Genomic DNA, 24,342 nt, shown 5'->3' with positions numbered 1-24,342 from the left:
GGAGGACTCTCTAGGTGGTGATGGATAGTCGAGGACCTCGAGCATCTCGGCCCTCGGCTCTTCCACAGAGACCACGGGAAAGGGAATGCTTATGGACATATCCCGCACAAAGGAGGCAAAGGAGAGACTCTCAGGAGGTGAGAGCTTCCTCTCCGGTGATGGCGTGGGGTCCGAGGGAAGGCCCGTAGACTCCTCTGAGGAGAAATATCTCGGGTCTTCCTCTTCCCCCCACGAGTCCTCATCCTCGGTATCGGACATTAGCTCATGTAGCTGAGTCCGGTACCGGGCCCGGCTCGACGTCGAGGCACCGAGGCCTCGGTGTCGTCGAGCGGTGGACTCCCGCGCCGGCGGGGACGGAGCTCCCTCCATCGACGTCGACGGGGACTCCACCTGCGTGGCGGTCGAGACCGGCACCGCAAGCGGCGGCGGTGTCGACAGCCCCGGCGCCGGGCTAGAGCTCGCCGGCGCCACAGTCATCGGCGCCGGGGGCGCAAGCACACCCGACGCCGGCACAGCCTGGCGCATCAGCCCTTCCAGGATCCCCGGAAGGATGGCTCTGAGGCACTCGTCCAGGCCCGCTGCCGGGGAAGGCGGTGGGGCCGGTAAGGGTGTCGGTGCCAGAGGCTGCTGGGGGCCAGGAGACGGCACCGAGGTGCCGGAACCCCGACGCGTCGGTACCCTCCACCACCGACGGAGATCTCTCCTCTCTACGATGACGCTTCGGCGTCGACTCCCTTCAGGGTGCACCGAGGGCTCCCGGTGACGGCGCTTCTTGTCCTTTTTCCGGTGCACGTCACCGGCGCCGGAGGGCATGGAGGAGGAGGAGGTCGATCCCCCTCGGTCTCGAGGTACCGGGTCCGACAGGGTTCGGTCCCGTGGCTCACGAGCTGAGGGAGTGACCGGGGCCGACAGCCCACGCGGCCTCTCAACCCCACTCTCACCGGCGGACCGGCGGGCCGACGGGACCTGTTCTCCTGGGGTCGCTGCCATCGGTGCCGATGTCTCGGGCATCGATACCGGTACCGAAGATCCGGCCTTCGATACCGATGCCGTCGAGGGTCGACGTCGAGGGGCCGGCGCAAGTTCCAAAAAGACGGTCCCGCAGAACTTGCCTCGCAACCTGAGTCCGTTTCCGGAGGACCGAGACACAGCGCACACGACTTGAGATTGTGCTCCGGCCCGAGGCACTGGAGGCACCAAGCGTGGGTGTCGGTCTGCGAGATCGGCCGGCCGCAGCGACCACACTTTTTAAATCCACTCGGGACCTTCGAGGACATCGACGGAAAAATCGCGTCGGCGAAGTCAAAGTCGGCAATGGTGGCTAAAATCACACCACGAAAAAACTAGCCGACCGAGCGGCCACTAGGCCGCAACGAGGCGTCCCCGCTGGAAGCGAGGGAAAAGGGGAGCGCGTGCTCCACACACGCAGTCTTTTTTCTTTTTTTTTTTTGTAAAAGAGAAATAGTAAAAGGAAATTAAACGAAGCGCGATCCGCGTATACGCGATCGCAAGAATCCGGCGGCTGAAGTAGAGAGAGCGGCAAAGCACGACTCTCTCCAGGCGCGGAAAAAAAGGAACTGGCGGGAGCGGTCGCGCACGGGCGGGAAGACGGCCGCGCATGCGCGGTGGGCGTGCCCTGCGTGCCGACCGTCCCGCGAAGCTTCTTTCCGGTTGGTGGGGGCTGCCGCGGACGTCACCCAGTCGTGAGAACAAGCAGCCTGCTTGTCCTCGGAGAAACCTATGTACATTGGGGATGTTTTATGTGATGCAAATGAGACCCAGACAATGACGTCATTCCACTTCTGGCACATTCACTATAAATGAGACGCCGCCAAGGAGTGGCTGGCGTGGCAGTTGAAAAAAGAAAAAAGAAGGCGTCAGAGCAGAGGTATGCACAGACCATGAACAAGTTTGCTGGGGTGTAACAACTCAATACAGTAGATTGACGGGCAATTGATTTTGTTTTTCTGACAGACCCGATGTTAAAAGCACTCCCCTTGAGAAAGCTAGGACAGCGAAACAGGCACCTGTCGGGGGCCAAGATTCGGGGTGTCAAGGCTCTATATTGACGAGTCCAGATAAGTGACCATTGCAAGCCTGCCATTACCAAGTATTGAGATAAAATGCTGTTAGGACAGTGAAAATTTAAGAAATACAGTAACATGTAGCCTTGCGCCATTGAAACAAAGAGGAAAAAGAAAAAAGAAAAAAAGGAAAATTGTTTAGACATAATTAGTAATTTAATGGTGCGCAGGTGCAGGGTGGTAGGGGGTTATGTTAATGACTACAACCAGTCACAGAAAGGGTCTCGCCAATGAGTGAGTAATACGTTACCCTGTGACTTTATATGAGACTTCCCCTATATAAGACATAAGAATTAGAACTTCAAAGAAAATGTTCTAACCAGCATTTAATGAAAGTATATAACAACTTGACTCCAGATTGTTTCATCTACCTTTTGAGATATATGCATTAGTATTGATACGTAGTTTGAAGTTGCATAAGTTTGGCGCTTATCCTAGAAATAAGCAGGAGATTTTCCCCAAGTCAATTTAATAATGGTCTATGGACTTTTCTTTTAGGAATCCATCCAAACCCTTTTAAATCCCCGCTATGCTAACCACCTTCACCACATTCTCTGGCAACAAATTCCAGAGTTTTAATTACATGTTGAGTGAAGAAAGATTTTCTCCAATTCGTATTAAATTTACTACTCTGTAGCGTCATCGCGTGCCCTCTAGTCCTAGTATTTTTGGAAAGAGTAAAACAAATGATTCATGTCTACCTGTTCCACTCCACTCATTATTTTATACACCTCTATCATATCTCCCCTCAGCCGTCTTTTCTCCAAGCTGAAGAGCCCTAGATGCTTCAGCCTTTCCTCATAGGGAAATCGTCCCTTCCCCTTTATCATTTTTGTTGCACTTTTCTGTACCTTTTCTAATTCCACTATATCTTTTTTGAGATGTAGCAACCAGAATTGAACACAATATTCAAAGTACGGTTGCACCATGGACCGATACAAAGATATTATAACATCTTCACTTTTGTTTTCCATTCCTTTCCTAATAATACCTAATATTCTATTTACTTTCTTAGCTGCTGCAGCACACTGAGCAGAGGGTTATCAACAACGACACCAAGATCCCTTTCTTGGTCCGTGACTCCTAATGTGGAACCTTACATTACACAGCTATAGTTTGGGTTCCTCTTTCCCATATGCATCACTTTGCACTTGCTCACATTAAATGTCATCTGCCATTTAGATGCCCAGTCTCGTTAGGTCCTCTTGTAATTTTTCACAATCCTCTCGCGATTTAACAACTTAGAATAACTTTGTGTTGTTAGCAAATTTAATGGTGCTAGGGGGACTGGGGTTACCAAAATTGAGACACTTCACAGTGACTTGTGGTATGTGCCACATTAATGCCTGGTATCCGTGGTACACAGGACTTTTCAGTTACTTCTCTGGAAACCAGATTATCAGAAGCACTATGCTTCCTGCTTACCTTTGGGGAGGGGGGCGGCGGGAGGGGGGATGCCTCACATATTAAAAGCCTCTCATCTGCTACCTAGTAGGGCTGTGTGGCGGTAAAAATGCAGACGCCATCACTTTTCACCAAATGTGTCTCCCTCGTTGATCCTTTGTCACAATTCTTCTTTTTCCCAGGACAGGACAGTAGAGTGTTTAGATAATGGAACAACAGAGGTATCAGATACATACCTCATATGTTGACAGCTAAAGGCAAAATGATGTATTTTGAAGACTCAGCAGGAGCTCTCTCTTTCAAACTCAGATGTCTTTGTGTATATGCAATTATGATATTATGTAATGAGATTGCCTTGGGAGGACTTGAGTGAAGATGTGCAGGAGGAGATTAACTCAGCTCACACTCTAGGCTCTCAATTGAAGGTGCTGTTGTCATTTCATCACAGGCACCTTCAGGATACTGAATAGAGCTAGACTATGCAAGACTCTCATCAGTTTTGAGTGGACATTTATCTATGCTTTCTCCAGTGTACTTTAAAGTTAATGTTTAAGGCATCTGGAGTCATACTGAGAACACTTAGTGCTCGAAATTACAATATAAATTTGCATTGCATCTTGGTGTGTCACACTGAGCAGGTGTTGTGGCTACAAGTGCTTGCTTGAAGTGTCACTCTACAGAAGCCACCTTGGGACACGTGTTCTGGCTGTGTCTGGCAATCTCCAGATTCTGGTGTCAGTTGCTTGTGGTCATTTCATCTCTGTGGACTTGTGGAGTTCAACTGGATCCTTTACTGCAGTACTTTGTCAGCTCCTATACTGAACGGGATGAACAACTTCTCGAGTAGCTCTGTGTTAATGTCAACAAAAATCCATGCTAGTTTGTTGGATTTCCCGAGACACTATTGATGCAGAACTGGTGCACTCATAAGATTGCTCTTTTAAAGATAAAACGGCTTGTGGTACAAGATCTCTCATCTTGGCAAGGAATTATGTATCAACAAGCTTGTAGAAAAATTTGGAATACACTTTCTCCCAAGGCTGGCAGCCACCTTTTGTCTCAACTTCTTATTTGGATAGAGGAAGAGTTGCACCTGAGGGGAGGGGTGAGGGATAACGGTAAAAGGTGGGGGAGGGGGGAGTGTGTTAATGGAAGAAATGACGCATCTTGTGTTTTTGTTGGTCATTATTTTTAATAAAAATGATTTAAACATAACTGAATAATGACACACAAGAGATGTAAATATGCCCATTGCCTTTGTTTTGTTTGGTGTATTTTTTCTTCTGTGAGTGCACTGTTATTGATGAAGGATGTTCCTTTTATACTGTGTGCTAATGTGGGTGTATGTCAAGTTTGAATTTTTGCTATAAGACATTTTCTATTCTTTAAATTCATCTGAATATAACAATATGATGGATTTGTAAATGCAGGGAATGTTTATTAACAACAGAGAGAGCTGGTTACTCATTTTAATATACTTATGATTATGCAGTTCATACATTTATAGAAAAATGCTCTCTACTTTGGCTAAACTGTGTTGCTGGGTTTATTTTTGGTCCCTCCAGGGAACATTCCTGTGAAATGTGCTCAAGAGGAAACTGGTGGACTTCAAAAGCATCTCCTGAACTACAGAATTTCTCATCAACGTATATGCAAATTATTCACTTATCAGAGCTTCTTGAAGTCTGAATTTTGTCTACAAGCAGGCATATTTGGGGGGCAGTCATATTTGATAATCTTAACGTGACCAAACAGGTAGAAAAAGCGATGGCAAAAGCCAGAAGTATGTTAGGCTGCATAGGGAAAGGAATAGCTGGCAGGAAAAAGGAGGCGATAGTGCCTCTGTATGATTCCTTGGTGAGACCTCGTTTAGAGCACTGTGTACAATTCTGGAGACCACATCCTCAAAAACGTCAAAGCAGGACGGAGTTGGTCCAGAGGGCAACTGCTAAAGTGGTCAGTGGTCTATGTTATAAACGGCACAGGGACAAACTTAAAAATTTCAATATGTATATTTTGGAAGAAAGGCAGGAGAGAGAAGATATGATAAAGACATTATATACCTCCATGGCATAAATTCACAGGAGGTGACTTTTTTTTTTAATAGAAAGGAAGCTCTGGAATGAGGGAGATTAGGATGAAGGTGAACAGGCAACAGACTTGGGAGTAATCTAAGGAAATGCTTCTTTAGGGAAAGGGTAGTAGATGTTAAAATTGTCCATAGCACCTGAATATTAGAGGGTGGCCAATGTGATGCCAATTTTTAAAAAGGGTTCTAGGGAAGATCCGGGAAATTAAAGAACGGTAAAGACTGATGTCAGTGCTGGGCAAACTAGTGGAAACTATTATAAAGAATAATGTTACAGAACACATCGACAATCATGGTTTACTGGGACAGAGTCAGCAGGGGTTCAGCCATGGGAAATCTTGCCTCACCAATTTGCTTAATTTCTTTAAAGGCATGAATAAACGTGTGGATAACGGTGAGCTGGTTGATGTAGTTATCTAGATTTTCAGAAAGCTTTTGATAAAAGTTCTTCATGAGAGACTCTTGAAGCAAGGTTCTGGTATGGATTAGAAATTGGTTATTGTACGGAAAACAGAGGGTAGGGTTAAATGGTCATTTCTCTCAATGGAGGAGGGTGAACGGTGGAATACCGCAGGGATCGGTACTGGGACATGTGCCATTTGACATATTTATAAATGATATGGAAATTGGAACGATGAGTGAGGTGATTAAATTTGCAGATGATAGAAAACTATTCAAGGTTGTCAAAACACGTGCGGACTGTGAAATATTGCAGGAAGAACTTAGGAAATTGGAAGACTGGGTATCCAAATGGCAGATGGAATTTAATGTGGATAAATGGAAGGTGATGAACATTGGGAAGAATAATTCGAATCATAGTTACCTGATGCTAGGGTCCACCATTAGAAGGGGGTGGGGTGCTGTCAGCACTCAAGAAAAAGATCTAGGTGTTGTCAGACAGTATGAGGACAGGTTAAAAAGGTTAGGGTTCTTCAGCTTGGAAAAGAGACGGATGAGGGGAGATATGATTGAGGTCTACAGAATCCTGAGTGGTGTAGAACGAGAAGCAAATTGATTTTTTAATCATTCCAAAAGTACAAAGACTAGGGGACACTCGAGGAAGTTACATGGAAATACTTTTAAAACAAATAGGAGGAAATATTTTTTCATTCAACGAATAGTTAAGCTCTGGAACTCTTTGCCGGAGGATGTGGTAATAGCGGTTACCATATCTGAGTTTAAAAAAGGTTTGGACAAGTTCCTGGAGGAAAAAGCTATAGTTTGCTATTGAGACTGACATAAGTACATAAGTATTGCCATACTGGGAAAGTCCAAAGGTCCATCAAGCCCAGCATCCTGTTTCCAACAGTGGCCAATCCAGGTCACAAATACCTGGCAAGATCCCAAAAAGTGCAAAACATTTTATACTGCTTATCCCAGAAATAGTGGATTTTCCCCAAGTCCATTTAATAATGGTCTATGGACTTTTCCTGTAGGAAGCCGTCCAAACCTTTTTTTAAACTCCGCTAAGCTAACCACCTTTACCACATTCTCCAGCAACGAATTCCAGAGTTTAATTACACGTTGAGTGAAGAAAGATTTTCTGCGAATCATTTTAAATTTACTACATTGTAGCGTCATCGCATGCCCCCTAGTCCTAGTATTTTTGGAAAGCGTAAACAGACGCTTCACATCTACCCGTTCCACTCCACTCATTATTTTATAGACCTCTATCATATCTCCCCTCAGCTGCCTTTTCTCCAAGCTGAAGAGCCCTAGCCGCTTTAGCCTTTCCTCATAAGGAAGTCATCCCATCCCCTTTATCTTTGCCCTTTTCTGCACCTTTTCTAATTCCACTATATCTTTTTTGAGATGCGGCAATCAGAATTGAACACAATATTCAAGGAGCGGTCGCACCATGGAGAGATACAAAGGCATTATAACATCCTCATTTTTGTTTTCTATTCCTTTCCTAATAATAATACCCAACATTCTATTTGCTTTCTTAGCCACTGCAGCATACTGAGCAGAAGGTTTCAACGTATCATCAACGATGACACCTACATCCCTTTCTTGGTCCATGACGCCTAACTTGGAACCTTGCATGACGTAGCTTTAATTCGGGTTCCTCTTTCCTACATGCATCACTTTGCACTTGCTCACGTTAAATCTCACCTTTAGACGCCCAGTCTTCCAGTCTCGTAAGGTCCTCTTGTAATTCTTCACAATCCTCCCGTGATTTAACGACTTTGAATAACTTTGTGTCATCAGCAAATTTAATTACCTCACTAGTTACTCCCATCTCTAGGTCATTTATAAATATGTTAAAAAGCAGTGGTCTCAGCACAGACCCCTGGGGAACCCCACTAACTACCCTTCTCCATTGAGAATATTGACCATTTAACCCTACGCTCTGTTTTCTACCTTTTAACCAGTTTTTAATCCACAATAGAACAGTACCGCCTATCCCATGACTCTCCAATTTCCTCTGGAGTCTTTCATGAGGTACTTTGTCAAACGACTTCTGAAAATCCAGATACACAGTATCAACCGGCTCACCTTTATCCGCGTTTGTTCTCCCTTTCAAAGAAATGTAGTAGATTGGTGAGGCAAGATTTCCCTTCACTAAATTCATGTTGACTTTGTCTCATTAATCCATGCTTTTGAATATGCTCTGTAATTTTGTTCTTTATAATAGTATCTACCATTTTGCCGGGCACTGACGTCAGACTCACTGGTCTATAATTTCCCGGATCTCCTCTGGAACCTTTTTTAAAAATTGGAGCTACATTCGCCACCATCCAATCTTCTGGTACCACGCTTGATTTTAAGGATAAATTACATACATGAGGAAGCAACTGCTTGCCCCATGATTGGTAGCATGGAATGTTGCTAATAACTGGGTTTCTGTCAGGTACTTGTGACCTGGCTTGGCCACTGTTTGGAAACAGGATACTGGGCCAGATGGACCATTGGTCTGACCCAGTATGGCTACTCTTATGTTCTTATGGAATAGCTTTCTGGTGGAGGTGGTGGAAAAGACAACTTTCAAAGTTCCAGAAAGTTTGGGACAAGCACACAGGATCTCTAAGGGAGAGAAAGGGATCATGGACAGTATTGATAGGTAGAATAGAAGGACAATATGGTCTTTATCTGCCGTCATTCTCTGTTTCTATGCTTACCACAGAGAGTGAAATTAAAAGTAAAAGAAAAGTGCAATGTACTACTTGGACATTAACTATATCATAAATTACTTTGCTTTCATTTTCAAATGTGGTCAAACATCCAGCATCCTTACTACAAATGTAGGTAACTTGTTCAAAAACATTCTGAGGATTTTAGACTACTGGATGTCAGGGCCATATATGAAACAATAAAAACAAACTCTATTCTACTGATGGCCTATATCTTTATGAGAGAGGAAATGATCCTAGATGAAATTAATAACATAAACTGACATGTTTTTCAACATGGGATTACAGGGTGATGGATGGAAGCTGATAGATTCAGTTTGTTACCCCTGAAGAACAAATGATAACTGTGGAGTAAAACAAAACAAAACAAACACACACACAAAAAAAAATTATATATATATATGAGAAATTCAGGAAGAGGATACAGAGAGGCATATTTTCAAAGCACTTTGGGAGGCTAAGTTCCATAGGTTTCTATGGAACTTTGGGAGGCTAAGTGCTTTGAAAATGAGCCTCAGAGTGTACTGTACACAAGAGAAGAAATAGCTGGAGGCTGTTAGTATAGATGTTCATACTCTGGGCAATACAATTCAATTTTTGCAACTTGGGGGCAAACAGATATGCTTCTGAGAGTCCCATATCAGGATATATAATCTCTTCAGGAAATATACAGGTGGAAGGAAAAGGGTGAAGGGTAGCTCATTATGTGAAAAACAAGATCACAGTAGCAAATATAGGGTGTTGAAGGGAAAGGAGGAAGCACTGTGGGTCATCTTGAAAAGGGGAAATGGAAAATCTTTCTGTCCCAGTGAGGCCTGTAGGCTGAAACACGGCTGTGTCGGGTCATATTTTAGCTATTTCTAATAAAGACTTTTTTGGTATTCTCCTTGGATCCACCTCAGTGTTTTTTTCCACAAGAAAGTTTTGTCCAACTGAAGGAACAGAAGGACAAAGTCCCTCGCAATATACAGATCAGACAAGCACAGCGAAGGTGACACACACACAAAAAAAATGAAGTTAGATGATGTGTAAATTGTGTAGGAAGTTTTGATCTTATGTTTTGAATAAGTTTCCAGCACGATTTACACATCATCTAGCTTCATTTTTTGTGTCACCTTCGCTATGTATGTCTAATCTAGAAAGTTTTGTTGGCATGTGCAGTTGTTTTGGTGCAGCTGCCACACAAGCCTTTTCAGCCTTTTACTTAACTTAACATAAGCTAAATCCAAAAGGGGAGGAGGGAAGGTGCAACATCCTGATGACTATTAAAAACAACCATTAAAGGCAAACAACTTAAAGGTTAATATTCAAAGGCATTTTATGAATGACAGAAATCAGTACCTGGCAACATGTCTTAGCCGTGCTGACTATGGATATTAAGTGGGTAATGCCACTGAATATCCTTACAGACCACCTTAGCATTATCTGGATAGTGCTGGGATGATGGGTGCATGGGCAAAGATGGAGCAAACAGGTATCCAGAAATCAGCAATATTCAGACTGCTATCCAGATAACGATAGGACAGCAGTTTTCCTGGCCTAACATTATCTAGTTAGCTATCCAGATAGGTGGCTCAATACTGCCACTACTGAAAAGTGCCAGCACTGACCTCACTGGATGGATATTCACTGGCAGCAATCTGAATACTACCAATGAATATCCATTCTTTATTTAGCTGCCACAGTTAGCATTAAAAAAAAAAACACTGACTGCAGTAGCTGAATACTAACCTGTTAGTTATCTGTATCAAAAAGCAGAATAATGAGCCCCATGTGTGGAAATCCCTAGCTATGAGCTTTTTCCAACAAAAATGAGACAATAACCTACTTCCAATGGTCAGCACAATATATTTTTGAAAGGCAAAGTCACCCTTCATTTTTTATTCTTTAAAGAAGAGAAAAATAACAAAATAAAAATGAAACACTAACTCTGCTCTGTTCTGAACTAGAGCCTGAAGCTCAGAGACTCTAAAATGCTGGAAAGACCATCACAGAAAATTTACTCCCACGGGGATTCTGAAAATACCTGCTTAACATACAAACTTCATATCTGCAAGGGAAAGGGGGGAACAAGGGCAGAGCATAGGCAGGGATCAAATCTGTGTAACGTATAGAATATTATAAGTTATGAGCACATCTGCAACAATTAGATGCTAACATTTCACCAGCTCTATGGCTGGCATAAATGCTCATGCCTAACTTTTAAGCACATATACACCCAAGTTAGGCTAGCATTCTGTATTCTACAGAACTGCCTTCTCATTGGCTGCAGCTACCCTTACTATGTTTAGGAACATATGAGACAGCATAAAGCAACACCCAATCTTTCTTAACAGATGCCCCTTCGTAACAACCTCCCATTTAGAATATAATTAAATATGTCCCAGTCAACTGGTTAATCTGGCATGCGGTTGGCATTTGGCCCGATGGGTGAGCAGTGGCTCATAAAAAAATGTAAAACCTTTGCGGCATTACTGTATGAATATGGATTTTCTAGTAACATTCACTACCAGTGGTTACAACTGCCAGTCATTTAGATCTAGCTAAATCTTTGAATGACTGGGAACTGAAATACTTTCATTCATCCCCATAAACAGTAACATAGTAAATGATGGCAGATAAAGATTGTACAGTCCATCCAGTCTGCTCAACAAGTTAAACTCATTTTACATGGTATGCGATACTTTATATGTATACCCGAGTTTGATTTGTCCTTGCCATTCTCTGGACATAGACCGTAGAAGTCTGCCCAGCACTGTTCTCGAACTAAAAGTTCTGAAGCTAACGTTGAAGCCCCTTAAAATTTACACTCTAGCCCATCCCTATCTATTCAGTCACGATCAGGGCATAGACCGTAGAAGTCTGTCCAGCACCGGTTATGCTTCTCAATTACTAGTGTTGCCACCCGATCTCCGCTAAGATCCCGTGGATCCATTCCTTCAGGATTCCTTTATGTTTATCCCACGCATGTTTGAATTCCATTACTGTTTTTATCTCCACCTCCCACGAGAACAGATTCTCAAGTCTACTCTCTATTAAAGTCTGGATGCAATGAGAGCTGTAGCAGTACACAGAGGGTTTTGGAAGCTGATCTAGGTGAAATATTACTGACAAGATCCCTGGAAGGTTTCAAATGGCCTTCTCTGCTTGTTTAATTTAATGTCAATGCTTATTATTCTGCCCTCTCAAAAGATAGAACAAACTTCATGTTTCCCCAGTACTAATGCATCACCACTGTTGCCTATTGAACTCAGTTTAAGATTCTTGCCCTAACATAGAAAGCTCTCCATACTAATATTCCTTCTTATTTGGCATCCCTTGTCATATCTTATGCCCCTGGAAGCCCTGGAAGAACTCTACATTCCACTTATGATTTTCACCTTCATATTCCCTCATCTCAATAAGCAAGCATAGAATCGACCAGACACTATGCCTTCTTTTGTGCTGCTCCATTATTATGGAATACCATACCCATACCGCCGTGCACGGAGCCATCCCAGGCCAAACTTACAGTGGGCATAAAAATATTGTTATTTCCCGAAGCTTACAGCCAACCCCCCAACTACTGTCGGCTGCTAGAGTGAATTGCTTCTACTTTGCATTTCACCTATCTAGCTGGCTAGATAAACCTTTGTTTTAGCCATTCCTTTCTTGGCTTATTCTGTCACTCTTTTCTTTCCTGTAATCACTGGCATTCCTTTCCTTTGAAATTTTTAATGTAAACCACCTTGTTTGACTTACCCAAAAGGTGGTATATTAACTCAGAAAAAAAAATACTGCAGGAGCTTTAACAATAAGCATAAAATAGTGCAATCTTTACTTCTTTTGTGGTGCGGAGAGCAATATGGATCTCAAACTTCTATAACTGAAAAAGCAGGTGTAAATGTCCATAGCTTCACGTTAGGGGTGATTTTTACAGGATCTGTGCTGATAGGTTTTAAAGACACATAAGCCCTTATAGGCTATAAATATGTAGCATTTTTGCCCTCTCAGTCCATGCAACTTGTCATCAAACTGTTCTGATTTCTTTGCATTTTGGAATATTGCTTACTGTCAAATATGTTGAATATCCACAGAAATCTCTCTTATAGGATTGTAGTTTGGACAATTTTATTTGTAGTACTTGATAGACCGTAATTGATCCCTGGGGGTGATTATCAGGCTTATTTTCGAAAGAGAAGGGCGCCCATCTTCAGACACAAATCGGCAGATGGGCATCCTTCTCTCAGGGGCACCCAAATCGGCATAATCAAAAGCTGATTTTGGGTGCCCTCAACTGCTTTCCGTCACGGAAACGACCAAAGTTCACGGGGGCGTGTCGGCAGCGTAGCGAAGGCGAGACTGGGGCATGCCTAACACATGGGTTTCCTCGGCCGATAATGGAAAAAAGAAGGGCGTTCCTGACGAGCACTTGGTCCATTTTTTCTTGCGACCAAGCCTCAAAAAGGTGCCCGAACTGCCCAGATGACCACCAGAGGGAATAAGGGATAACCTCCCTTTACTCCCCCCCCAGTGGTCACCAACCCCCTCCCAACCTAAAAAAAAAAAAAAAAAAAACTATTTTTTTTTTTTTGCCAGCCTCTATGCCAGCCTCAAATGTTATACCCAGCTCCATGACAGGAGTATGCAGGTCCCTGGAGCAGTTTTAGTGGGTGCAGTGCACTTCAGGCAGGTGGACCCAGGCCCATCCCCTCCTACCTGTTACACTTGTGGTGGTAAATGTGAGCCCTTCAAAACCCACCACAAACCCACTGTACCCACATGTAGGTGCCCCCCTTCACCCATAAGGGATATGGTAGTGGTGTACAGTTGTGGGGAGTGGGGTTTTTTTTTTGGGGGGGGGGGGGTTTGGGGGCTCAGCACCCAAGGTAAGGGAGCTATGCACCTGGGAGCAATTTGTGAAGTCCACTGCAGTGCCCCCTAGGGTGCCTGGTTGGTGTCCTGGCATATGAGGGGGACCAGTGCACTATGAATGCTGACTCCTCCCACGACCAAATGGCTTGGATTTGATCGTTTCTGAGATGGGCGTCCTCAGTTTCCATTATCGCCGAAAATCGGGGACGACCATCTCTAAGGTCGACCTAAATGTGGAGACCTGGGTGTCCCCGACCGTATTATCGAAACGAAAGTTGGCCGCCCATCTTGTTTCGATAATATGGGTTTCCCTGCCCCTTCGCAGGGACGTCCTGCGAGGATGGCCCCAGGAAAACTTGGGCGCCCCGCTCGATTATGCCCCTCCATGCAGTTTACAATTTTTATTACAGGTACTTTGCACTGTCCCTAATGGGCTCATAATCTAAGTCAGCATTTCCTAAACTGTGTGCCGCTGCACCCTGGTGCGCCGTGGTGAACTCACAGGGGTGCTCCGGGGGGAGTTAGGTGTTGATACTTCTTTTTTTTTTAAATTATTTCTTTATTCATATATTTCAACATATCGTCACAATACGTGAGTATGCAATCGACATTTATACAAGAGGCAAAAAAAAAATAAAAGGAAATCTCATTAACAGCCTTTCTGTCCACAAGTTTAGGACATTTGGAATCCAAGAATTTAGAATTTAAAGTAAAACATATAGCAATAATTACGGACTAGTGGTTGCAACCTCTGGTTCAGACCCCAGCCTGCATTTAGGGAGGGCACACAACATTCAATTCCACTCTAGCATCTAGAAATTGTTTTAACTGTTTTGGGTCTACAAATTGAAACTGTTTACCCTCAAGCATTACATTACAATAACAAGGAAAATGTAATATAAAAGTTGCTCCCAGTGCCACCACCCTAGGGCGGAGTTCCAAAAAGGCCCTCCGACTCATCTGTGTAGGCCTTGAGAGATCAGGAAAAATACACATTTTTGAGCCCAAAAACAGATTTTCTAAGTGTCTCAAGGAAAGCCTTAATACGGCATTCCTATCAGGCTCCAGTACAAAAGTAACAAGCAGAGTCAACCTCTGAGTAATTATCTCCAATGAACTTTCAAGGAAAGAAGTAAGATCCATTCCTTCCCCTGCTATCGGGGGATTTTCTTCCACCACTCCTGATGTAATAAGCCCGAGTAAGGGGAGGCAGTGAATCCTTATCCATTCCAAGAATAGCAATCATATTTTTTAACCATGTCCAAAGGGGAAATTAAAGGCGATTTGGGAAAATTAAGAAACCTGAGGTTAAGTCTTCTAGCCTGGTTTTCCAGGTACTCCAATCTTTTATGTAGGAAATTATTATCCTTAACCAAAGCCGTTTCTACAGATCCCAATTCTTGAATTTTAGTATTCACAGTCTCCAAATCTAAGGTTTGCTATGCAGTCTTTTGCGCCTGAAGCAGGGCAGCCTCAGAAAGAGTCTTTATGTCAGAAGTATTCATTTTTAAAGTAGTTTGCATAGAAGTGTGAATGCTGTAAACCATATCCCATAGTGACTCTAATGTCACAGTTGCTGCTCTATTCACACCACTAATGGCTGGAGAAGGGTGAGGTTGATCTTCAACACGAGCAAGTTTAGAAACTATATCCTGGGGCAATACCTTTGAAGCTGATTGTAGCAATAGTTCTCGGCGCTGAGATTCAGTCTCCGTTACTGCAGACACTCCCTCAAATAGGTCGGGCTGAGCCCCTTCGGCTTCCCTCCCCGTTAGAGCTGCCAGCAACTCCCCTCCAGGCTGGGGTGGAGCAACTCGTTCCACGGGGCTCAAGGAAGCCCCGTTTCCATTCTCAATCGACGCCGAAGCGCCGAGAGTTGCAGAGGGGGTCGAAAAACCCTGAGGACCCGGTTGCTGTCTGAAAAATTGCAAAGTTGTTTGCCTCGTCGCCGAAGAAGTCACAGGAGCTGAGGGATGTTCCTTCACTTTTCCCCTCCGTTTCCCCATGCTTGATGAGGCGACAGAGGCACCGAAGAGGACCTACAAACAGAGCAACTTCCAGGAGCTAACACAGGTGCGTCCATTCACAGCGCCATCTTGGCTCCTCCCTCCAGGTGTTGATACTTCTTAAGGGCATCACGCCACATGCAGCTTGCAGTTAATCTCGGGGCCCGCCACCACCGGAGATTGAAACAGCACAAAGGTAAAGTACTGCTTTGTACTGCTTAGCCATGGGTAGGCCAGGAAAGTTCTTTTACTTTTCTTTTGGTGATTGCCCACTCGATCTACTGCCACCCCTGCCTCAATGGGGCCACAGTAGTGATTCACACATGCCATCTGCCTACCCCGGGGGCAGGAAGCGGCAGGCAGCATCTGGGAATCGCTGCCACTGTTGTGCTGCAGTTACTTGAAAAGCCCCAGATTTTGATGGGTTTGCAAGTTATTTGGACTTCAAAGTTCAAATAATATGCAGACCCATCAAAATCTGGGGGTTTTCAGGTTACTGCAGCACAACAGCAGTAGCAATTCCCAAACACTGCCTGCTGCTTCCTGCCTCTGGGGTAAGAAGACAGCGTGTGTGAATTGCTGCTGTGGACACGCTGAAGTGGAAACCTTTCCTTGAGCTTGGAGGGGATGAAGTGAGGGGTAGAATTCTTGGACACAGAGGTGGAGGGAGACATACTGCATGGAGAGGTGAGAGAGGGAGAAATGCTGGACACAGGAGTGGAGGGAGGCAGAGATCCTGCATGGGGAGGAGTGAGAGAGGGAGAAATGTTGGACATAGGGGTGGACGGGGGAAGGAGAGATGCTGCATGGAGATGGCAGAGGGGTGAGAGGGGAAGAGATGCTGCATGAGATTTATGGTGTCCCAGAGAAATGTACGGCTGGGCGGAGGTTGGTTAGGGGGGGGTGACCTGAGAAGAAATGTCTTGCAGGAAAAGGGGACAACTGAGAGCCTGAAAGAAAATGTGTGGTCGGGGGGGGGGGGGGGGGGGGGGGATGTGTGGCGGGGGAGGGGTGCCGCGAACTGGACACTAAGAACGCCGTGAACTGAAAAAGTTTGGGAACCACTGATCTAAGTTATATATTGTACCTGGGGAAATGGCAGGTTAAGTGACTTGTCCGGAGTCACACAGAGCTGCAGACGGGATCGAACCCAGTTTTCCAGGTCTGCAACCTGCTGGACTAACCATTAGGCCACTCCTCCACTCCAATTTTGAGACTCCAGATTGACCTGTTGAAAACTGATTCTGTTATGGTCCTTAATAGTTTTGTTGTACTGTCAAACTGATTTTGAATAACAGGAAAGAATACTGTGCTAGATTTGAACATGTGGTGGAACTTAGAATGGCTCACACACAAGTATGATGTGATGATTGCAGAAATGAGAAATCTGATTTATGTCACCAAATTTTGGCACCTTTTGATGAGTTTGTTGCTAGTTAAAGTTTGCCACATGGAAACTATATACAGAACTACACCCAGGTGTACTGTTTGGTGTTCTTATTTGGGTTTTCTTTTCAATTTCCAAATAAAGATATTAGAACTAAAAAGTTTTAAAAGAATTGTTCAAGGCTTTCAGATGCAAAATTAGTCTCGAATCTTTGTAATTAAGATATATCTGGAGTAGAAGCCATCAGTTTCCAGTTTTGGGAACTGATGCACTGCTTTTCTCTCAAGAGAGAGACTACCTCCTGCTGTACAAGGGCATTGTGTTGTCACACAGTGAAGTGGCAGGAATACAACTATCTGACAGGACTAAGATAAATGCTGGCAATATTCTTGATGTGCTCTCTAATAAAAACTTGCCTATTGTTTTAAAAGCCAAAACTTGCTGAAAAACTAACCTTCCCCTGAATGGAAGAAATAGTTTACTCCCTGAGAGACTGGTTATGCTCTAATATGTGACCATTCCTGGGAAAAATGGGCTAAAGTAGCAAATCCAAAATGCTGAGAATGGTTAATTTTTCATGTCATGGGTCCATAAGCAGTTTGTAAAACTTACTTGTTTGAATTTCTGTAACTTTATTTTTCACATAAAAGGATGGGTTTGAATTGCTGTTTTGCAAAGTGTTGCTCTAAAAGAATTCATTAAAACTTCATTTTTTGTTTCTGGAGTCTTTAGTCACCTTTACCCAGAAATGGTTACATTATGTTTAAAAAAACAACAGATGGCAGTGTCCTATCTGAGATGGTCTCAAAGATTTCTGTTTTCTCTTTCCTAAATGAATCCTTCTGAAATATAAAAACTGCTATTTGTACAAGAATGGTTGCTCCTTTGAAAAGGTGATTGTTTCATTGAAACAGGTAAGAGTGGATAATGCTCTTTGTCAAATATCATGCTTACAAGGCTGGCAAAACTGGGTATTGGTGCCACAGTATTTACATGGTTAAAATCCTATTTGTCAGATATCAATCAGTTCTGTTCAGCATCATCATCATCACACAGAGGGTATCACAGGAGATCCATACATCCATCTTATATAATATCTATCTCAAGATTTGAACTGCTTTGGTTAATGGACACAAAATTCTGTATCTATGCTGATCTTTACAACTACTCATAACCTCTAAACCAGATGTACTCACAGCTTTAAGCAAACTGACTGCCTGACAGCAACTCAGGAAAGGACAAAAAACAAACAAACAAATACACAAAACATTGCAGAGTCCAAACAAAACAGAGGGTCTGTGGGTTCTCAACACAGGTGGACAAATCCCTACTACTACTACTAATCATTTCTATAGTGCTACTAGACATACACAGCGCTGTACATGTTACATATTCAGGTACTTTCTCTGTCCCCAGAGGGTTTTTTGTACCTGGGGCAATGGAGGGTTAAGTGACTTGCCCAAGTTCACAAGGAGCTGCAGTGGGAATCGAACCCAAGTCTCCAGACTCAAAGCCCATTGCACTAACTATCAGGGGCGTCCATCTTTTGTGTTCGAAAATACCATGGTCGTCCTAGGATTTGGATGTCTTTGATTTTCTGCCATTTTCGAACACAAAGACATCCGAGTCTAAAAAGATCAAAGTCAAGCCATTTGGACGTGGGAGGAGCCAGTATTTGTAGTAGACTGGTCCCCCTAACATGCCAGGATAGCAATCGGGCACCTCAGGGGGCACTGCAATGGACTTCATAAAATGCTCCCAGGTACACAGCTCCCTTACCTTGTGTGCTGAGCCCCCTAAAACCAACTACCCCCAACTGTACACAACTACCACAGCCCTTACAGGTGAAGGGGGGCACCTATATGTGGGTACAGAGGGTTTCTGGTAGGTTTTGGAGGGCTCGCTGTTTCCTCCACAAATGTAACAAGTGGGGGGGGGGGGGGGGGGGGGGGGGGTATGGGCCTGGGCCCACCTGTCTGAAGAACACTGCACCTACTACTAAACTACTCCAGGGACCTGCATGCGCTGTAATGGACCTGAGTATGACATCTGAGGCTGGCATAGAGGCTGGTAAGTAATGTTGTTCATCACAACTTTGGGGGTTGGGAGGGGGTTAGTGACCACTGGGGGAGTAAGGGGAGGTCATCCCCGATTCCTTCCAATGGTCATCTGGACATTTCGGGCACTTTTTTGTGCCTTACTCGTAATAAAAATAGGTCTAGCTGAAAACGTCCAAGTTTTAGTCTTGGACATCTTTGCTTTGTTCCATTAAGGCTCAAAGACGTCCAAGTCTTAGGAACGCCGAAGTCCCGCCTCAAACACGTCTCCGATATTACCCCCTGATATTTGGATGTCCTTGCGACAGCCTTCTGACAAAGACGTCCAAAATGCGGTTTCAATTATACCGATTTGGACGTCTCTGTGAGAAGGACATCTAAGTGCCGATTTATGTCACTTTTTGGACGTCCATCTCTTTCGAAAATGAGCCTAATACTACATTTTGTTTTAAAATCAGAAATCATTCAGTACGGCATACATGGAATAAGAGGAAATCAGGAAGGGAGGAGGAATTTTTCAAATCTTTATCTCCAGGCTTTTTCTCAATTTCCATTTGTTCCATGATCCACCGTGTGACATAGAATATGGTGACAAGATATGGAACATATGACTCATACAGTCTGTTCAATTTTCTTCCTAATGCAATGCAAAAGACCTAATGCTTACACCACCATGTTTTCCTGAATTCTATTACTGTTTCTGCCTCTACCATCTCTGCTGTGAAACCATTCCAAGAATTCACAATCTCTTCTGAGAAGAAATTTTAGGATGTCCTTTCTATTAAAAAGAAAGTTTGACTGTTGAGGATCAGTAACACTTTTCTGCTGTTTCTCTCTGTTATACATATTTAGAATCAATATTTAGATCAAGGGACGCTCAATGAAATTACATGGAAATACTTTTAAAACAAATAGGAGAAGGAAATATTTGTTCACTCAAAGAACAGTTAAGCACTGCAACTCGCTGCCAGAGGATGTGGCAGGGGCGTAGCCAGACACTCAATTTTGGGTGGGCCTGGGCCCAAGATGGGTGGGCAGATGAACCCTTCCCCATCCCACAGGTGATTTAGTCTCTCCTTCTCTCACCTGCATGCCATATCGTCTCTCAAACATCCTCCCTCTCCCGCATACCTTTTAAATAGCAGATTTTCACCGGCAGCGATCAGCAACTAATACACACTGCTCATGTTGGCCCCACAGCCTTCCCACTGATGCAACTTTCTGTTTCCGCATAGGCAGGAGTACGTCAGAAGGAAGGCTGTGGGGTTGGTGCGAGCAGTATGTATCAGTCACTGCTTGCTGCAGGCGAAGATCTGCTATTTACAAGGTATGCAGGAGGGACAGATGTTGGGAGTTTTCAGCTGGTGGGGTTTGGGAATCCCTACCAGCCACATCATAGGTGTGCTGCTAACTTGGTGGGCCTGAGCCCAAAATGGTTGTGCCTGGGCCCATCCAGGCCCACCCTTGGCTACACCACTGGGATGTGGTAAGAACAGTTAATGTATCAGAATTTAAAAAAGGTTTGGAAAAAGTTCCTGGAGGAAAATTCCATAGTTTGTTATTGAGATGGTCACAGGGGAAGCAACTACTTGCCTCAGGATTGGAATTCTGCCACTAATTTGGTTACTGCCAGGTATTTGTGACATGGATTGGCCATTGCTGGAAGCAGGACACTGGGCTAGATGTGGTCTGACCCAGTATGGCTATGCTTAGGTTCTTAGAATCACATAAGGCTTAGGGCAGACTCTACATAATTTTGATAATCATTTTTTTTAATGTTTCTATTCTGTCTATATTCTTTCAGATTTGCTGATCGAAAGAGGGGAACCTGGCCCAGAAATGGATATAATACTTAAGGTAAGGTGTTTTCAATGATCTATACAGAAGCATTACTACCTCTTTGTCAACAGACATTCCTCTGGCTCTAGCCATCTTATTGTTCTATTTCAATATCTTTAGATCATCCTATATGATTTATTCTCAGGTCTCTGTATTGCTGCTTGACACATCAGAATCTCACCCCATACTGCATAATTCTCCCTTGGATCTCTGTACTTAAGGGATAATTTCATAAGCGGTTCAACAATGTAGAACAGTGTCAAACATGCAGCTCAAATACATTTCTTTTTTCATTTTTGTAATTTTCCAATAAAAAGAAAGCCTTGCAATATATTTAATGTTATTTTATATGGGCAAAATATAAATATTTCAAACAAATAAGCCACAAACCCCAGCTGGCTCGTATCTAACGCATGAGAGTTGGTTCCAAAAACAGGTACTTTTCCCATAATGAACATCATGATCTCTGATCTCTGGTAATCGGGGAGATTACTTCCAAAGAACCCTGAAAGAACAATGAAAGAGAAAGGAAATAGTAACAGCAAAGAATAATACTGAATTATTTCCTCTCCACTGTAGGAAGTTAGACGTTAATTTAATAAACTACAAATACCCGAGTTCCTAAAAAATATTATAGGGTTACAGCTACAGCATCTCCGAGTCACAGTTTTCCTCATGTTTGTCACGACATGTCTCAGTTTTTTCAATGTAAACACTTTCTATTCTCACTTCTCCCAATTATACTACTTAAAACCAGCTCATTTGATTCAAATTACAATAGAAACAAGAACTGAAAATGTTGTAAGAGGTAATGCAGTAGTTTTCACAGTATTCCTTTCTTAAAGAATGACTATTTATCAAAATGGCCGCCATTTTTTTTTTCATATATGCAGGAAGGAAAAGGAGATGCGAACCTCTTCCCTGAAGAAGGAATACAAAACCTGGCCATGTTGGTGGAGGTTTAGCGTGGGGGAAAAATCGCTGCCAAAGCTAAGTACTACTACTACTATTAAGTACTACTTATAAGCATCTCAAAATCTTAAACTAAAAATAAGAAAAAAGATTGATGAATACAGATAAAAGTAAAAGAAGAAATAAAGAGATTTAAAAGAAATCGAGTGATCTATGAAGATGTATGCAGCGCCTTAAACTATGGGACGCTGCTCCCGCATGGGTCTTGCTGTCAAATATTCTGATGATCCCTGTACAATAAATTGTCTATGAAGCTAAAAATGATGACTGTGTGAATCTGGACTGTATATTACTTATAAATTGAAGTGTTTGGGACAAATCTATTTGAAACATTTAGCAGAAGTCCCCACACATATACTGTGAGGTCCCTTTAAATTGATTGTCATCAATAAAATTGTTTAAACTAGAAATGTCTTCACCTAATGTAGGACTCTTATAACCCTTTTCTCAGAGGGAGGTCACATTTGCTATAAAAGAAAACCATGATTCTTTTGTTTCAGTGCTGAATTAGAAGTGGAAATTTAAACAAGATATATCAGAATAGCGTTTCTTAAGCTTGCTCTGGAGTACCCTGTAGCCAGTCTGGTTTTCATGACATCCACAATGAAAATGCATAAGATATATTTACACAAAATGGGGAGAGTGCAAAAAGATGTCTCTCAAGCATATTCACTGTGGATATTCCGAAAACCAGTTTGACTAGGGGGACTCCAGGCCAGACTTGAAAACACTACTGAATCTATAATTTTCCAGTTGCCTTTAAAATGGCTTATGTTTTTATTAGATCTACAATTAGAATGCTTATTTGTGGACTTCCATTTCTGGGACACACCGGCATGGCTGCCTGGTTTAGCGCTCCCGCACTCCTGATTTACAATTTATTCTCCCTGCATATCTAGAGTAGATTTTGTTTGACAAAAATTGCTTACAGCGTTGCTTAAGATGTTTGGTCCGAAGCAGAAGATAGATTCAGTTTTTCTTCTGGCCGGAGGATCTAAGCATCCATAACAGGACCTGCAGACTCCAGTAAAGATGGCAACACCCAGAGAAATCTCAGACATTCTGGATCCGTTAGTAGCAGAACCAAACAAGATCAAACTCATGATTCAGGGAAAGCTCTATTAATATCAGCTAAAATCTGAAATTACTACTTTATCTCAAAAGCAAGTATTCAGTGAACAACATGCTGCGCCAGAAAGCTTGAAGACCACTCTCATGATATGACAACATCAAAAGTTACTGGAGGACTTCTGTGCTGATACCAACAACAGGAATAAGGGAAATAACCTGAAGATATTGGGACTCCTGGAAGGAGCAGAGGGATCCAATCCTGTTAGAAACTGAACTCTCAAATAGCGAATCTCCCATAATGCCAACTTAAAGGGCAAAGACTTCATAAAGCTCTTAGCGTGAATGGAGGGATGCTTACACATACAGACTTAGCTGCATTTAACTTTAGAGGTAAAGGAAGCTGTTAGAGCTAAAACAAAACCCTTCAGAAAATGGATGAAGGATCTGGCTGAAAATAATAAGAAACTGTATAAGGAATGGCAAGTCACATGCAAAGCGCTGATAAGGAAGGCAAAGAGGGATTTAGAAAAAAAGATTGCACTGGAGGCAAAAACACTGGTAACATTTTCTTTTAGGTATATTAAAAGCATGAAGCTGGCAAAAGAATCAGTTGGACCGCTGATGACTGAGGGATAAAAAGGGGGTATTCAGGAAAGACAAAGCTATAGCAGGGAGATTAAATTAATTCTTTGGTCTTCACTGAGGAAGATTTGGGAGAGATACCGGTGCCAGAAATGGTATTCAAAGCTGATGAGTCAGAGAAACTGAATGAAATCTCTATAAACCTAAAAGATGTAATGGCGCAATTTGACAAACTGAAAAATAGCAAATCACCTGGACCGGAAGGTATTCATCCCAGAGTACTGACAGAATTGAAAAATAAACTTGCAGAACTATTGTTAATAATATGTAATTTATCTTTAAAATCAAGCATGGTACCGGAAGATTGGAGGGTGGCCAATGTAACACTGATTTTTAAAAAAGGTTCCAGAGATGACCCAGGAAATTATAGACTAGCGAGTCTGACATAGGTGCCGGGTAAAATGGTAGATACTATTATAAAGAACAAAATTACAGAGCACATTCAAAAGCATGGATTAATGAGACAAAACCAACATGGATTTAATGAAGGGAAATCTTGCCTCACCAATCTATTACATTTCTTTGAAGGGGTGAACAAACTTGTGGATAAAGATGAGCTGGTCAATATTGTATATCTGACTTTTCAAAAGGTATTTGACAAAGTACCTCATGAAAGACTCCAGATGAAATTGAAGAGTCATGGGATAGGAAGTAGTGTACTACTGTGGATTAAAAACTGGTTAAAAGATAGAAAACAGAGAGTAGAGTTAAATGGTTAGTATTCTCAATGGAGAAGGGGAGATAGTGGGGTTCCCCAGGGGTCTGTGCTGGGACCGCTGCTTTTGAACATATTTATAGGTAAT

At 43.0% G+C, this 24,342-nt stretch overlaps 1 protein-coding gene across 4 annotated transcripts in view; it reads right to left on the bottom strand.

Moving 5' to 3' along the window:
* The window catches only part of EFR3A (EFR3 homolog A), a 384,301-nt gene that overhangs the window by 63,945 nt on the left and 296,014 nt on the right, over positions 1–24,342 (bottom strand). For all 4 annotated transcript variants that reach the window (XM_030219255.1, XM_030219247.1, XM_030219262.1 and 1 more), the window contains one exon: positions 21,245–21,359. In XM_030219255.1, the coding sequence (XP_030075115.1) occupies positions 21,245–21,359 (115 nt within the window). The remainder of the gene's footprint in view (positions 1–21,244; positions 21,360–24,342) is intronic.

The sequence above is a fragment of the Microcaecilia unicolor genome, chromosome 1 (genome assembly GCF_901765095.1).
Source record: "Microcaecilia unicolor chromosome 1, aMicUni1.1, whole genome shotgun sequence".
Taxonomy (NCBI): domain Eukaryota; kingdom Metazoa; phylum Chordata; class Amphibia; order Gymnophiona; family Siphonopidae; genus Microcaecilia; species Microcaecilia unicolor.
This window is presented reverse-complemented; position numbering and strand designations above follow the sequence as displayed.